The sequence below is a fragment of the Anser cygnoides genome, chromosome Z, assembly GCF_040182565.1.
Source record: "Anser cygnoides isolate HZ-2024a breed goose chromosome Z, Taihu_goose_T2T_genome, whole genome shotgun sequence".
NCBI classification, from domain to species: Eukaryota; Metazoa; Chordata; class Aves; order Anseriformes; family Anatidae; genus Anser; species Anser cygnoides.
In genome coordinates this window covers 45,914,398-45,928,962 of record NC_089912.1, presented here as the reverse complement: position 1 = coordinate 45,928,962, position 14,565 = coordinate 45,914,398, and the positions used below count along the sequence as shown (strand labels likewise).

At 39.7% G+C, this 14,565-nt stretch overlaps 1 protein-coding gene across 7 annotated transcripts in view; it reads right to left on the bottom strand.

Annotated features, from left to right (window-relative positions):
* The window catches only part of PRUNE2 (prune homolog 2 with BCH domain), a 139,279-nt gene extending 124,973 nt beyond the window's left edge, over positions 1–14,306 (bottom strand). For all 7 annotated transcript variants that reach the window (XM_066987970.1, XM_066987971.1, XM_066987972.1 and 4 more), the window contains exon 1: positions 14,176–14,306. In XM_066987970.1, coding sequence (XP_066844071.1) covers positions 14,176–14,211 — 36 coding nt within the window. In that variant the 5' untranslated portion in view covers positions 14,212–14,306. The remainder of the gene's footprint in view (positions 1–14,175) is intronic.
* Between the last annotated feature and the right edge of the window lie 259 nt (positions 14,307–14,565).

The following is a 14,565-nucleotide window of genomic DNA, read 5'->3' as shown; positions in this document are numbered from 1 at the left end:
ACTACTGCCCTATAAGTTTATAAAGCTTTCAATACAAGGCATAATTGCTTAGGAATTAACATTCCACATAGAAGCTGTGTACAAACAGCAAAGGATCCTGTTTTCCATCCCCACCTCAAAGATTGCAAGGTATATGGTCAGGCCCCCTACGTTTGCTCTGGTTGTCCTCATTACCAGCACTGTAGAACCAGAACTAATTAAAGACAACTCAATTCCCACCCTTCTCCTGATTTGCTGGTATGCAGGCCTGAGGACAGGAACAGAAGACATCACATTTGACTTACTGAGCACATTTAAACTACCAGCTGTAAATAAAAAGAATACATCCTATGTCTGTTCTGTCTCTTCCTTTTTCTCCCCGCTGATAGCAACACCAATTCAAGGATTTGGTTCTAATCTCTGCAATTAAAGAGCAGATGATAAAGAGCTAAAATCAGACTTGCTGATACCTGTACTCCAGAGACACTTCAAAAGATGCACTTACAAGAGAGGTGTTTTACGACAGAGACTAGATAGCTTTAGCATTAGGTGTTGGATGACAGAACAACCTGTCAAAATTAGAAATAACTCATGTCTCAGCATAGCCTTCTTCATAGCAAATAGAAAACCCCTCCTCTTACAGGCAGTGCAGTGGCAGAAGCTACCACCAACGAAGAGGAGAGGGAGGGGAAAACACTTGTCTTTGTGCTTGGAAACACCCTCCTATTTCCAAATGACAATTTGCTCCTTTTATTTGTATTTCTCTCTGGCCTCCCAGCACAGCTATCCATAGCTGCATTTGTAAAGGCTCAGAAGAAAAAAAAAAAGACCTACTTACTAAAGCTCAGTGGGTTTGAGCTATTTTAAACTTTATGCATGTTGATTTACGTTAATTAAATGCCCTCAGAAATGTTGGCAATTATATAAAGCTGGGATCCTGAAATTAATCTCTCTCTAACAATAGAAACTAAAAATTATAGACAGAGTGTGCAAGCATAGGGAAAGGAGGAAATTTTCAAGGCAGCCTTTCACAGTTTATTTAGATTCTTGAGAGGACCAAGAAGCAAATGGGACATTTCTGCATTCAGTAAATAAATCCTTCATATTATCACACCAATTCTCACTTTTCTCCTTTTTCCTTTTTGTGGTTTTCAGTCCTTGGCTTTGACCTGTATTGCTAACTTGCCAACTATTCCAAATAAAGTTCCATGATTTCTCCCAACCTATTCCAACTTAAAAGTGTCAGACCACAACCATGTTCAAAATAGTATTTGGTGTTAATGCACAGGGATACAACAGGGCTTCTAAGTACCCAAATATTCTGTAAAGATGCAGAAACCCCAAGAAAATTCCCTTGCACTAGGTGTTAACTACTCTTACACACACTTTTGGTTATTCTTCTTACTAAAGCAGTGGTTTCTAACTCTCAGTGTACACAACATGCTCTTTCCTCTTTCACCTATCAATCTAACTCACACCCAATTATCACAATAATGGGTTACTTTCTAAACATTCAGAAATGTGTTAAGGGGTCCTCAAAACAAGCACAATGACTTGTTGCTCAAAGAAAAAAACAAGCATACTTGAATTAGAAAGCACGCCACTCCTTAGCTTCTCCAGATTGTCATAGATGAATAGCTTATTGTGAGGGCTAAATCTTCTTAACTGGAAGATGAATGATCTTTCTGCTATAGCTGTGCACAGTGTCGGTGACATCCAGTCACCTGTTCTGTTTACTGCAGCTGTGGATTCTGCCAGCATCTCTGGGGGACGAAGCTTAGCCTCTGTTTCCTGTTAAAAACGACAGTCTGTTTACTTTTAATACATTCTCAAGAATCTGTGATGTTCTGATTATATCTGTTAATGACATACTGATGTATATTTTCAAGGCTGAATATTAGTAAGAGTCAAATTATGACTGTATCAAAGAACAAACCTATTTCAGATTTTTATTAAAGCTTGCAAAAATATGCTTACTTATGTTCCCAGATTTCTTTTAGTTTCAAAGGAAGAGCTAGAAGTTCTCCTTCAAATCAAAGTGAAAATAGAGCGTTAAGAGTACCTTATATCTTAAACAGGTTTTGTCAGAAATGTAAAAGCTACTGCAGACAATGAGGGCATAAGGAATGTCAAGTTTCCCCTTTCTTTAGATGTGTGAACTTCCTTAAGAGGACAGTATTTCTCATACTTATGAAAGATGCCATCCAGACCAGCCTTATTCTGCAAGATCTTCTCTGGCCCCTCAGGAATTTTGCTGCACACCTCAACACATTTTAGAAGAAGCCTTCCTAGAGATGAGTGGAAAATACACCATGCTAAATCCTTGTGCATCACCCAACTTTGACTTCAGTTGCGCCTGTTGGAAGCTGCACAACAGCATGCATGCAAGTGCACATATGTTCACCAGCATGGACACACACAACACTATCCCCAGCTGGTTCAGTGGGATTTCAGAAAAAAAAAAAACAGCCTTGCACTGTCGCTGGGTTTAGGCATTTAAGGCACAGAACACTGTCCAGGGGCTCCCTTGTCCATTAACCCACTTACAGAGAAAGAGTGCTTGTTCTTCTCTGTGCATGCAAGTGACAGCGCGAGAGCACAAGCTAGATGAAAGTGCTATTTTAGCAATATGGGGCTAAGTGAAAACTGGTACAGATGGTTATACGATTGTACGGCCATATTCAGTCACTACACCTTCCTTCAAGTTTCCTCTATCTTGGCTTTTCTTCTTTTGCTGATGCTCCCTACCTAAAGGATCTATGCAGTCACTTTCACTGTAAACATTAAAATCCAAGCCTGTTCTTAAAAGCATCCATTGCTCTCACAATGCAGTAAGTCAGTAACAGGTATTTTCATGTGCCTAAGAGATATTTTCACCTTACAATGCCTTGAATGCTATCTACTCTATCACCTTTTAACCTTTCAAATTGGGCAGAACAAACGATGGAAAGTACTCCAACTCTAACTTCTGTTACTGCACCACAGGATTGCTGCTACAGCTCAAAACAATGCTGTGAAATAGTCCTGGGTTATTCCTGCTTTCTGCCATAAACCCAACATTTCTTTAGCAGAATTATTTGTTTCTAGACAACCTGTGAACTTTATTTGTATAACCACTTCTGATTTATGGAAGCAAAGAATCATTGTTGCTCTTTTAGACAAATGTTAATTCAATATCAGTAATCGTTATCTGTTTAGGAGGAAAGAAGCTAGATTTTAATCATTACTTAATACAGCTACTAAGTTGCTTTTTCCACAGTATCAAACAGCACCAATATAAGCTGTGAAAAACAGAGATGTGCAAAGAATTAAAATGTATATTTAACTAGCTTAGAAGGTAAATGATTAAGCACTTAGTGGAGGATACATGTAATTAAGCAGGGCTAAAAAATTTAGAATATAATTTCACATCTTGTTTAGAATCCTGCTTATTTTCCAGCACAATGAGATGCAAAGAGAAATAACCTTACAGGCAGACAAGAAAAGCTGTCTGGTTATCTCACAATGGACAGCAAGTTGTAAGGTCGAAGAGAAAATGGCAGTTCATATGCCAAAAGGTCAATCTATCCTAAACATTGTAAAATGCTCAGAAGAACCAATCTACTTCATTTGCTGGCATGGAAAAGACAATGTGCAATATTACAAGCGGTTACAGAAAATCACAAAGTACTTGTACTACAAATTAGTGACATTGTTGAAATTTACTGTGAGACTATATTAGTTTCACATACATTGGTATGTATGCCCCTACTCCTGAAGGCCATATTGCAATATTATGGTTCTGATCATTGAATATGCTACTGGTAGTACAGAAAAGAGAAAAAGAACGGAGAAAACAGAGGGAAAAGGGAATAGAAAAGTAAGTATTTCATTCCTTTTCCATCTCTAAAAGGTACGAAATTGAGGAGAACCAGAAAGCACAATTTAAACTCATCTGCTATAAACGTGAGCAAGAAAACAGAGCATTTTTAAATTCAGTGTTTGATTTTAGCATACTGAAAACAGCCCCTCTTGCTTTTACAGTATAAACTAAATGCTATCACAATTGCAATTACTTCTTATTTTGACCACTGTAACACAGAGAAGAATTTAAATTCCCACCCTAAAAGAAAAGTTGCAAGGCAAGAATATGGTCTCAAATTAGTTCTACAAGTTCTACAAGAAAACAAACCAAAACAAAAAATTCAATAAAAAGCCTGAAAGTTTTCTTAAACAATGGTTTGTACCACCACAGACATTTTGGTAAAGAGACACTTTTGAATTATTTTATATGGACATAGATATAGAATACAGAAATGACATATAAACTATTTCCATATCAAGTAAGTCACATACTTTAACTTCTTCAATTTCCAGAAATCAAGATCTCAGCATTTTCAGTCAAGCAGACTTCATAGTCTTCATACTTACCTACACTTAACTAAAAATATTTCTTTAGAACAATTCATTTTCTCTGTTAACTGTAATTTGTATTTTATTTAGAATCTGTAAATTTTTTTTTCAAGTGATGAGACTGTAACTGACCCATTTCTCGCACAGCAGGAGGAGCTGTTAAGTTGATGGGGTTTTTGTTTTGTTTCAAAGGAAGGTTCAACACTTTGATATTGAGACAGGCTCAAATAGCTGTTCTGCAAACTTTGTAAAACAGATCAACCAAAATACTTCAGACTCAAGCTTAGAAATTCTTCTACCACTTGCATTATAATTTGCAAAAAGAGTTGTCAATTGAAAACTGTGCAGTGATTTTGAGAGGTGAACAAATAGTTTCCAAGATTAGACCACTTAACTCGTTTTCACATGTGATCTAAAACAGGATATGAGTCCATGTCTCTGGAGATGAAAGACTAGAACTCCAAGCTGCACTACTGTCTCATATCTGGAATGAATGCTTTAAAGCTGTTTCCACAGTTATATCACATTTCCAAAAAAATAAATGATGCCACTGCCTTTTCTTTTTCTTCCTAAAACTGCCAATGCTGAAGTTCTAGTGTACATCAAATTCTCAAAGAATGGAACAGATTCCAGAAAGCTGCACAAAGCTAACTGTTTTTATATGAGTTTGCGTGTCTAGCCCCTCAGGAAAAAAAAAAAAAGTAAAAAAAAGTCTGTGAATATGGTAAACTTGAATTACAATATTTTTGCTAATGAAAAAATTACCATAACTACTATTTCAGCTATTGCTCCAACTAAGTTAAAAAGAGATAGCTAAGTCAATCTGTAACAAAAAAAAAAAAGGGGGGGGGGGAGGGGGAGAGACAGGGGAGAAGAAATAAAGAATTTGCTTTGTTCTGACGTTTTTTTCTCTCTTTTGAAAGAACTTTGACGGTTCTTTCAACTAGATGGATATTTTTCATTTTTATGCTTGCTGCATTAAATGATCAAAAAACTCGAGGCAACACAAAAACTAATACCAAAACAGACAAGCCAGAAGTGAAACTGTTTTTGAAATCATTCGTGTTCTTTCAACTTGGTAGGACTATCTACCTCAAATGTATAAAAAACATATAGGAACCTAGCAGGCTAACCTTTCCAAAATTTCATACAGACATAAACCTCTTAAATGCACAACACACTCTGAAACCATGTAAGGCCATTTGCTCTTCTGGGTATATGAACACTCAAGATAAAGTCTCAAATAGATTTACATGTGACAAAACTAGTTAAATAAACATAAAGTTTCTGTGGACTGCATACATGCACTACCGAAAAATAGAAGTGTACTTTTCTAAAAAGTTAACCTATCACTGTGTTCCTTCTGACTCAGCTGTAATCCTGCCATGCCTGCAAATGACTTTGACTGAGTGTTAAAACCCTTGTTAAGTAAAGTCTGCTGAAGCAGTCAACTGATCACTTGCCAACTGTCTATATTTAGGCCTCCAAGTGTTTTAAAGTTTACCATTTGTTGCTGCTTCTCTGAAAAGTCAAATATACTCCAAACAGAGTAATTCTGCTTCTCACAAAAAAAAAAAAAAGAGTTCTCTTCCTGCTAACCCAATGACTGCTGAACAGTATACAAGGTTCATCATGCAGAATCTCCCTTCTCTGCCACCACTAGAGGCAGCTAGATTGTGTCTCCACTTATTTCTGTGAGTCATGGTAGAATCTGAAGAAACATTTCAGATGTTTCTTCTTCCTTGAAAGAACTCAACTTTGCTCATGACTTTTTCAGTCGCTATTAAAAAAAAAAAAGCAAATAAGTATTTATTAACTACAATAATTCATATGTTCTGTATCACAATGTAATCATTGTACAATAAGATTAACCATTAGGGAAAAGGTCACTCCAGTGTGATGGTCTGTCACTCAGTCAAAGGCTGGTTCAACAGCTAACTTGGCTAGTCTGTGTCAGGTGCTGTACACATAGCCACTTCCACACAGAAGACTTAAAACAGAATCAGAACTGTGTCAATTATGAAAAGGGATAAATATAATTATTGCTACCAAAATCTAGCAGAATTTCCGAAGAGTACAAAACAGGTAAGTCATATCAAACAATTATACTGCAAAATTACACTGTACTCTAGACAGTCGTTGACGTAAGGAGGCCTAAGACTGATAAATTGAGGCTTGAGGGGATTTTACAAAAGCAGGTTATGACTGCGCAAAATGGAACTGGGCCAGCACATCAGATCTATTAGGTCTATTACACCGTGTTCCCTTATTGTCAAATGACACCACAAACAAGGAAGGATAACCATCTGACATCATCAAGATGTCACTCGTCTCTGATTTGTTCCTAACCTTCTCACTGCCAGTCCACCGTCCTTACCATGCTGCAATCTATTAGCATCTCATTAGAGCAAGTGATGTCATTCTGGTTGTTAAGGACCTGCTGGCACCAGGCCATCTTCTTTGGAGAAAAAGAACAAAACCAGAATGTTACCAAGTCGCTGAAGCACTGAATCTGACCACCCCCAGAACTGCAGGATGACAAGCAGGGTTTTGGTTCTGACCAGGGCCTGACCCTTTCAAAATCCCACACTTTCTCCACACCAGAACCTCACCATAAACTCAAACTTGGCATGGCTCAAGCAGAGCTTTCACCCCTTTCCCCTTTTCTCCACCACTCTCTCACACGGACGTACATAAACATATAGGGAGTAACAAAACTGTGGTGCCCATCACCCAGGCCCACCATCTTGGTGCCACGATCAGTTTAGACACACACATACCCCGGCTCCCATCCTGCCTATTGCCACGTCCTGCAGGTTTTCTTTCTGATCTGCCTCTCCTGTCTCCCCTCAGAGCTGACACTTGGGCTGTCGTTACCTGGTCGTTTAATCACAGAAGTGCTCTTTGGCTCCAGCAAAGGCACTCTGGCAGCTCCCAGAACCCTGCTGTGAAACATCTTTCCCCAGAGCCACCATATTGGCTCTAGCCATGCATGCCTCTACTGCCAGATCTCCTTGGTCTGCCACTTTGAGTAGACTCTCTAACCTACATTTTCTAACCTTTATAAACCTTCCTCTGCTTCATCTACCATCTCCTATTCAACAATGAAATGTTAATTTTTATCTCCAGTTGGTCAATAACAAAGAGGAATCAGACCTTCTTGTTTCCTCCCATGCTGTCCCCACACTTAAAGACACATTTCCCTACCATCTTCCTTTTTCAAACTCTCACTCAAAGATGCTCTTGGACAAAACACGAACAAATAGGTTAGGATATGTGAACATTGTCACACCTACATATTACCAACCTGCTACTGCCCTGGATTTCTCTGCTTCCTCCTTCAGGCTTCCAACTTACTTTAGGGACTCTTTAAAATAGAGACTGAATGTTTACAATGTATTTGCTTAGCTTCTAGCAAAATTGGATCCTGGTTAATGCCACAGCAACACAAGTATGCGTAGCACAATACCTTAGTAAATTGACTTTTAGAGCACTGAGATGACTTTGGGATTTAGCTCTGTGCAGAACAGTGAGCATAATATGTCAGCTATACAAATGATTCAACACCCAGAAAGTTATTCAGGATAGAATTTTGCCTCATCTTGATTGTTCTGATGTACTTCAGCACTTTCGATGAAAATTCACTAAGATGTGCTTTATTCTTCCACTTCCAATGTCTCTGTGTGTGTGTTTGTAACAAATGAGAGGATATTACTACACCAGAGAAGGATAAAAGCTGAGAAAAATAGACTATTGTTTAAAAAATATATATTATTTCTGTCCTCCAAATGCAAAAAAAATCCATGAGGAAAAGCATTTTCACTTCTAAAATTTCTGCTGTGTATTTGTAGTCTGCGTGACTTTGCTGGAACTGTAAAAAGCTATTAAATCATTCAGTATATTTTCCTTACAACTGTAGGCTGTTTTTTAAAGTAGTTTTCATCCAAATCAAGGTTTATTTTGGTTTGCTTTTAAGAAGCGGCTTCCTCTTCTTTCTTTGGAAGACTGCTCTTGTAGCTAGAATACCTCATTTTCAGGAAATATTTTCTTGTTATTAAGCTTCTATCAAGCTTTTTGCAATTTTTTATTTATTTATCATCATCCGTACTCTTAATTCTATACATACTCTAAGTGTCCTGCTAAATGGAGTCAAATCCTCTGTGTGCTGCTGGACTAATGCAAAGAAGATACACGAGAGGGTTAGACTTGATTCCTTCAGTTAATATGTGAAAGCTTTTTTTTTTTTTTAACCTCTTTGTTTAGATAGATTTAACAATTTCTATGAAAATAACTTCCAATTCACTTCTATGATGTTGTTTCTTTCCCATAAAGCCACCACCTCATTCCAGTAAAAATCAATATTTTTTTTTCAAAGTAAGCACTAGCTATCACTGATAACAAAACTCCAGATTGGCAGATAAAAGGCAATATGAATAAACATGTAAGTGACTCAGCTTGTTTTCAAACTATGGTCACATAAATCTGTTCAAGTCATGCCATCATCAGTAACTGTTCTTTTAACTTCTTTGACTTAGAAACACAGAATTCATTTTTCACAGCCATCAAAGCAGTACTGTAGAAGACTTTTAGGAAATTCTGATGTGCATCTCCCTGGTCACGGGTCTGGCCCTCACTTTGGAAAATGTCCAGTCACAGTCAATTTTTTTTCTGGGCAGGTATTTCTGGGGGCATAATACTCTGTTTGCACCGCGTATTATTCTGCCAGCTATAACATCGGTTTAGCATTATAGCTTCTTTTCTTACAGCAGCAAGGGATTAAAAGAACTTGAAGTTTGTTTGGCTCTTTTTTTTTATCCAAGTACTGCTAACTGCTGAAGATGACACAGCATTTGGAAAGATTATTTCCCCAGCTAATCTACTATTCTCTGCAGAGGGAGGGCCATCTTTCAATTGCTAGTTTGAAGCAGTTTGCTGCAGTGTGTGGGTATATCAGTATCATCTGCACATTAAGCCCTTTCCAGGGCTCATTCTGTCCTCTTTGACTTCCCTGAAGCCACGATATGAAGCATTAGGCTCTCCAATGAGCACAGACCTAAGGCCAGGGAATAAGCACTGGCTGCCTGCCATTGTTTTAGCATCTTCCAAGGGGAATTCTGGTTTTGTTGTTGGTACTGTTTGTATGTTTTGTTTTTTAATTCCTACAGTTTCTTTCTTGACAGACTCCTTTGATTTACCTTCTCACGGTCGTTCAGCTTCACTGCAAACTGTGTGAGGAATGTGGAAATACTTGTAAACAATCAAACTTTGCTAACTCATGCAGCACACAGTATTTCACATCAGATAACGACTATTGAAATAATTTCTGAATTTTTACTTCTCTATTTAATTGCCTTTAACATTCTGATAAACATTCTGACAATTACTGTGAAATTACATCATTGAAACCTTAGGCTTTTGATCTATTTTTGTAACTGAATTATACAAAATGATGTATTGATCAACCAGCCACTCCTCTCCCACTTGAGAGATTAGCTGTGCCTGAAACAGTCTAACCCAGAGAGAGACAGACTGATCTTCCGTCAAACGTATCAACAACATAATATCCTGGGAAAGAGACAACGAGATTTTGTGAAGCATGACATTTTTCTACAAAATCTTTTAAAGTTCTTTGAATAAGTCAACAGGCATGAAATAAGAACAGGGTAGTCAATGCATTGTACTTAGCTCTACGGAAATGCTACTGACAAGCTTCCTAGAGGCTAGTAAAGAAACTAAATCCCCAAAGAGAGGGGGGGGGAGGGGGGCGGGGAGGGTTACATTCTCCCATGGGTTAATAAAGAACTAAAAGTTATGGAAAAAGAGGGCAGGAACAGGAAAGGTCAATTCTCTATAATGAAGGAAAATGTCTGTGAAGGACTCTCTATAAGGATGTATGATGGGATATGTGCCACTCTTCATATCCATAAATAATAAATAATATAATTCCAGTAGGTCAGGCAGGCAAATAATGAGGTGACAAAAACTGCAGACAATACCAGATTATTCAGGAAAGTCAAATCTAAAGCTGCTTACAAGAGCTGCAAAAAGGACTCATGACACTGAGGGACTAGGCAATAAGATAGTAAATGAAAATGACATCTGAAAAGCGCAGATTATAAAGAATGTAAGGAAACAAAGCCACCTCTGTGTTTTAACTTATTTAGGTACACAGTCAGATGGGCTTTAAGTTAGGTATTACTAAGCAGAAAAGGCATCACGCATCCACTGCGGATAATACTCTAAAAGAATCAGAAAATTGCTTACTGACAGTAAAATAAATAAGTAGACTATCAAGAACTCTTAAGAAAAGGGAAAAAGCCTGAAACATTGCTACGCTACTGTATATATGTATATACTACTGTGCCTTACATACTGCAGGTAATTCTGGGCTCCACAACTTTCAAAGGGTTAATAAAATTACAAAATCTTCAGAGAGAGGCCACAAGGATGATCAGAGCGATAGATCAGTACTCACATAAGAAGAGACAATAGAAAACATTAGCTTGGAAATGTTTTGGGAGAAGAAAAGAGAGGTATGGTAATATTTAACTAAATATCACAAAGTGAACAAAAAATACTTGTACTTATTCAAAGCATACGAACCACAGAACACCCATTAAAACTGTCAGGTAGATGGTGTGTAACAAACAAAAGGGGGTTTTCCTTATCACACAGAGCAGGTGATAAAAAGGTAAAACTCACTGTCTCGGATTTTGTGAGAAGCCAAAGCATAAATGCACTTTAAAAACAAACAAATAGCAAACCTAGACAACTGGCTGTAGCTGTGGCTAATGTATTATTTCAGACACAAATTTTGAGCTAAGCTTTCAAAGCCTAAACAGCAAATAAAAGTATATTCTACTGCTCATAATCTTCTGTTAGCCAAGACAAAACATTGGTTGCGAAGGACCTGTGGTCTCTTAGTATCTCTTGTTCTCACATTTCTACCGTACTTGGGAAAGACTGCAAGAAACTTGCAGGACTGAACCACAAATACCTGGAAACATCAATGCAGCAACTATTTATATTCTGCCACGTTCTGCGCTCCAACCTTCTCTCTCCTTGACTTTACATAGACTATACATAGCAAGTTTAAAAATCTATATTGAAAATTACTGAAAACATTCGGTGATTACATGGAAAGTCATAAAAGCAAAATTAATTGCTTTTAGAGAAGGAAAAGCCTAATGGAGACTTCACTTTATAATATGTAGAGAATTTTCCTCTCTGTTAAGAGGAAGAGTCTCAGAAAACAACAAGTTTAAGTCCTTTCTGTTGTATATTCCTAGGCCGGAATTTGCTCCATGTAGAAAAACAGCCTTGATTAATGTTGTAGCTGGAGCCAGAGCCAAATGAATGATGAAGCACTTGCAGTAATAGGTTCCCCTGCATAGTCTGGAGCATTTGTTCTTCTGGCATAGTCTGTAGCTATTGTTTATGAGTAAAGAACATTTTCCTGTACTCATGCTGAGTAGTACTCATGTAGTCAGAACACTGCAATCAGTTAAGACTAGTACCAGTAAGTAACTGCAATCAGTTGCAGTAAGTAACAGCAATCAGTTAAGACTAGTACCAGTAAGACTAACCATGGTGTGAAATACTAATGTTGTAAGACTGGCATCATCCAGGTTCTGAGATATAATTGCAGGGCTTTAGTGTCTTCCACAGGTAGGGCTGCAGTAGCAGGGTGACACACAGCAGCTCATCAGTTCTGAGACATCCACCCATTTACCCACGCAGCACTACCTTACATTGGTAGCAAATTAGGCATAGCCCTTTCTTTGCCCCAGCCTACTGCTAGCTTCTATCAGCAGAGAAAGATTTCCCACAAAAGCCTTGACCAAGAAAGGGAGGAAAAAGTGTCATGAGCCTTCTCTGCAGCAGAATGCTGCTCTGAATTGCATTCTTCATGCTCATGTGGTACAAACTAAAACAGTGAGTTGAAGTCGACCTGTAAGACTTATAAATTTTTTCTGAACTGAACATTCTCATGTCCAGATCCCTCTTCTTCATTCCAGCCACACTTGGCACACACATACAAGAAGACAGCATGGTCAGAAAGACCCCCCCAGTGCTCCTCCTGTAGAGGAGACTGCTCCAAAACATGCATTCTTCTCCCACAGTTCAGGAGATACAAAGAGATGTTTACATTTCTTTTGAAAGCCCCACATTGCAGGAATTGCTGCTATTTAATTGTAGTTCTCTACATACCATCTAAATTAAATAAAATTTTTTACTGTCCATGGACTTCTTCAGATTCTAGTTTTCTAGACAACTCCTTTCTGATTATCAACAGCTATTCAGAAAGATTAATGCAGTACATACTTTTAGTTGTTCTTAGCGCTTGCTGTTTACTTATGGTGCAGAGAAGACTGCTATCGTAAGAAAAACAATTTCTATTACTAATATTAAGTGAGGCCACCTTCAATATACTCAAGCAGAAAACTTGTCAAAATCAAAACTTCAGTTCAAAGGTTGCAATATACAAAATACCAATGGGAAAATGTATTAAGTATTTATAACTGCATTATGCAGTATCTCTTAACAGGACTACTGAAGTTTATGCTGCTTAGATAAAAATGTAAGGGAAACGCTTTCTTTGCAAGTTCCTAAAAAGACATAGTAAAACAATTTAGCTGGCGTACAATCAACATATGATCAAGGATAAACAGTTCATGTTACTCCTTTACATATGCCAACATAGTTAAATATTAACGGATCCACCAAGGGACTTTATCTTCTACTTTACCATTCCTCTAAAAATTGGCTTCATTCTCTAATACTTCTAATATATGTATGATAACCAAAGATGGTATAATAAACTTTCTTTTACATATTACATACAGAGCATGATGGCTATAGGAGAATGGGATCTTTGTTTTACAATTGCTCAGTCTCCAAAGATTCATAACAGAGCTATAAAACAGGGAAGGCCCTGATATTCTAATTATCTACAATGAGGTTTAGTTATGTACATTTTGTTACGTACAAGCAATTCTCCAGAGGATGGGGGACCCACCTCTGCAAGCACAGGAGTCCCAGGCCCCAAGAACTACAAGGAAAGACTGGCAGCAAGGGAGGGTTTCTTACTAGCCTATAATTTGTCCTGTAATTGTACCTACTTACTAGAAATGTGATGGCTGGCAGAAGTAAAGGCAGCCCATGAAAGGTAACAACTGTGAAACTGAGTTTTGCACGGGTACCAGTCCTCACAGTTAGAAACAAGCTGGCATGAGACCACAACAGACTTTAAAACATCCCGCTTTTGCACTGTATATAGAGGGGAGAATAGCTCCCACTACTTGGGGCCAGACTATCAGGCACTGCAAGCAGGATAAACATGCTGCAGTTTTGCACAGCCCCACCAAGAGTCATCCGACAACAGGACACATAAACCTGCACGCCTGCTAGCACGATACTAAGTACCTACAGCTGCTGAAACTCAATTATGGAGTCGGTCTTTAACCACCCTTGCGGATTCCTGTTAAGTCTTGCTATCCAAACTCGTCCCATACATTCAGGCCACAGAAATGTCAGTTTTGCAGCGCCTTCTGGCATAATTCTTCCCCTGTGCAACCACGCAACTTGATGCATCCCGAACTCCCTGCAAACAAGCACGCAATCCCAGCGTCGCACCCCGGCATTATTCAGCAATAATCACAGTGCCGGCAGCGATCAGGGCATCCCCATCCCCAACACGCGCCCCACACGGCGCTGAGGTCGCGAGCTCCCTGCCCACCCTGCCACCCACCCACCCACCCACCCGGACCGGCAGGCCAGGGGGCTCCCGTTGCCGCGACTCACCAGCTGGCAGCGGGCGCGCTGCAGGAACTCCTCCATGGTGCGGGCGGGCGGGCAGAGCCCCGCAGCCCCGCTCCGCTCCGCGCCGCGCCGCGCCGCGCCCCGCAGCCCCGCGCCGCGCCGCGATGCGCTCCCGCCAGCCCCACGCCCGCGGCCACGCCCACCCCGCCACGCCCACCGAGGCCACGCCCCCCACTGCCACGCCCGCCGCGGGTGGTGACGTCAGGCCGCGCGGCAATTTGGGCCGGGGGGGGGGGTGCTGTCTACGGGCACCGGGTAGACCTGGCGGCCGGACACGCTGCTCTCGGCCTTGGAGCCCGGCTCCGAGCCGAGCCGAGCCGAGCCGAGCCGAGCCGAGCCGAGCCGAGCCGAGCCGAGCCGCGAAGGACCGGG